At 41.8% G+C, this 1,645-nt stretch overlaps 1 protein-coding gene across 1 annotated transcript; it reads right to left on the reverse strand.

Moving 5' to 3' along the window:
* Positions 1-209: 209 nt before the first annotated feature.
* On the reverse strand, positions 210-1,414 carry LOC107103623 (nanos homolog 3-like). Its single transcript, XM_015403395.1, has one exon. The coding sequence runs from the start codon at positions 1,233-1,235 to the stop codon at positions 663-665; it is 573 nt and encodes a 190-aa protein (XP_015258881.1). The 5' UTR covers positions 1,236-1,414; the 3' UTR covers positions 210-662.
* Positions 1,415-1,645: the final 231 nt, after the last annotated feature.

Below are 1,645 nucleotides of genomic sequence, written 5' to 3' on the forward strand. Positions count from 1 at the left end.
AAAACGCACACTTTCGTCTCCCTGTATTGTTAATGACGGGTCACCAGTTGTGTCTTTGCGTGTGAGATGTAGGTAATGGAATGTCACTCTCAGAAGCAAACAGCTTTCTTTTTTTTTTTCTTCCCGAAAGTAAAATAAAAAAAAAAGTAACGTAGAATGAATTGAACAAGGAATTTTAATCCGATTACTAGTTTGCAAGTAAGTTTTTTTTTTTATATATATTAAAAAAGTAGGTACAATAAAGTAACGCATTGCTGGCATCACTGCTGCTTCAAGAATCAAAACAAAAGGTCAGTCATTAAAATCTTGAAATATACTGCCATGGTCACATTGTGGAAAAGGTATTGATACAACTACAATCCCCCAAAATTATCATGTAAAGTCTTTCCATGCATATAGATGTGTGAACCTGGACATTTGCTGGCTGTGCTCCAAAACTGCAACATTTCCTTTTCCTCCCTCTCCCCCCAAAAAACATCTTGCAGTCATTATTCATGCCATTACAAAAAAATATTTATACAAACAAACAGCATTATCTTAAAAATGCTTTAGAACGAAAATCACTTCAAGCAGAAAACATGCAAAAAAAAAAAAAAAACAGACACAGCAAGCAACACACAAAAGTAAAAAAACATGCTGGATTATTAAAAGAAATAAATGAATTAGCGTCTGGTCTTAGTGTAGACAGACGTGTAAAAAGGGTCCACTTTAGGACAGAACCTCCTGGTGTGGGCTTTGGCCCCCGTGGCGCCACACTGAGGACACACATACTGCCTCAGGTAGGGACACACAACCTCCCCTGCCTGGTTCTTCAGCCAGTGGGATCCGTAAATCAGCAAGGATTCACCGTTATGTTTGCAGAAGCTGCAGAACATGCGCGCTGGAGGAGGAGGAGGATGGCGCTCTGCAGGCGGCTGTGGAGCTGGAGCCCCGCGACGAGACGCAGTCTTCTTTCGGTCCTTGGGGCGCCGCCTGACGCGATTCATCGTCGGTGTCTGAAAGGAATCGGTGCCGGCTGATTCCGGTGCGACCTGTGGATTCCGAGCAGCAGGAGAGGACTCCCTGTCCACGAGTTCATTCACGCTTAACGACATTAAACCCCGCCTGAAATGTTCAGACTGGGACTGACGCGCTTCGTCCTCCTCAGGGGAGTTTAGATCCAGAATCTTTCTGATCGACTCTGCAAGACCCATTTCTCTCAAGGGTTGGAAGGGGCTGTTGCTTTTTGGCTCCATGACGCCTGCTCGGTGCCATTTATTCTCTCTCCAACCGGGTTATGAGTTCCAGACCACCGAGGTTTTGTTTTTATTTTCCAGGAGGTTCAAAGAAAGCAACAGGTTGAGCACAGACTGCTCTGATTAAGAACAAGCAGAGCAACCAATCAGGTGAACTCTTGGCCGACACGTGCATTTCAGTATCTTCCAATAAAACAACTACTTTTCTTTCTTTATTTAGAAATTTGAAAATTATGGAAGAGGATTCGGGCCACTGAAAAAATAAAAAAAGTTAACTGATTTTTAAATTTTATTTCAGTATAATAATTAGTACAATAATCTAAACATTCTGACTTTTTGTCTAAAAATTCTGACTTTTATCTCAGAATTCTGACTCAAACAACTCACAACTTTGTCAGTTACTCCCACAT

This window comes from Cyprinodon variegatus, unplaced genomic scaffold, assembly GCF_000732505.1.
Source record: "Cyprinodon variegatus isolate N-32 unplaced genomic scaffold, C_variegatus-1.0 Scaffold1490, whole genome shotgun sequence".
NCBI classification, from domain to species: Eukaryota; Metazoa; Chordata; class Actinopteri; order Cyprinodontiformes; family Cyprinodontidae; genus Cyprinodon; species Cyprinodon variegatus.

Bases quoted from the DNA above. Each gene is read 5' to 3' on its own strand.
- LOC107103623 (XM_015403395.1), bottom strand. From the start codon at position 1,235: ATGGAGCCAAAAAGCAACAGCCCCTTCCAACCCTTGAGAGAAATGGGT.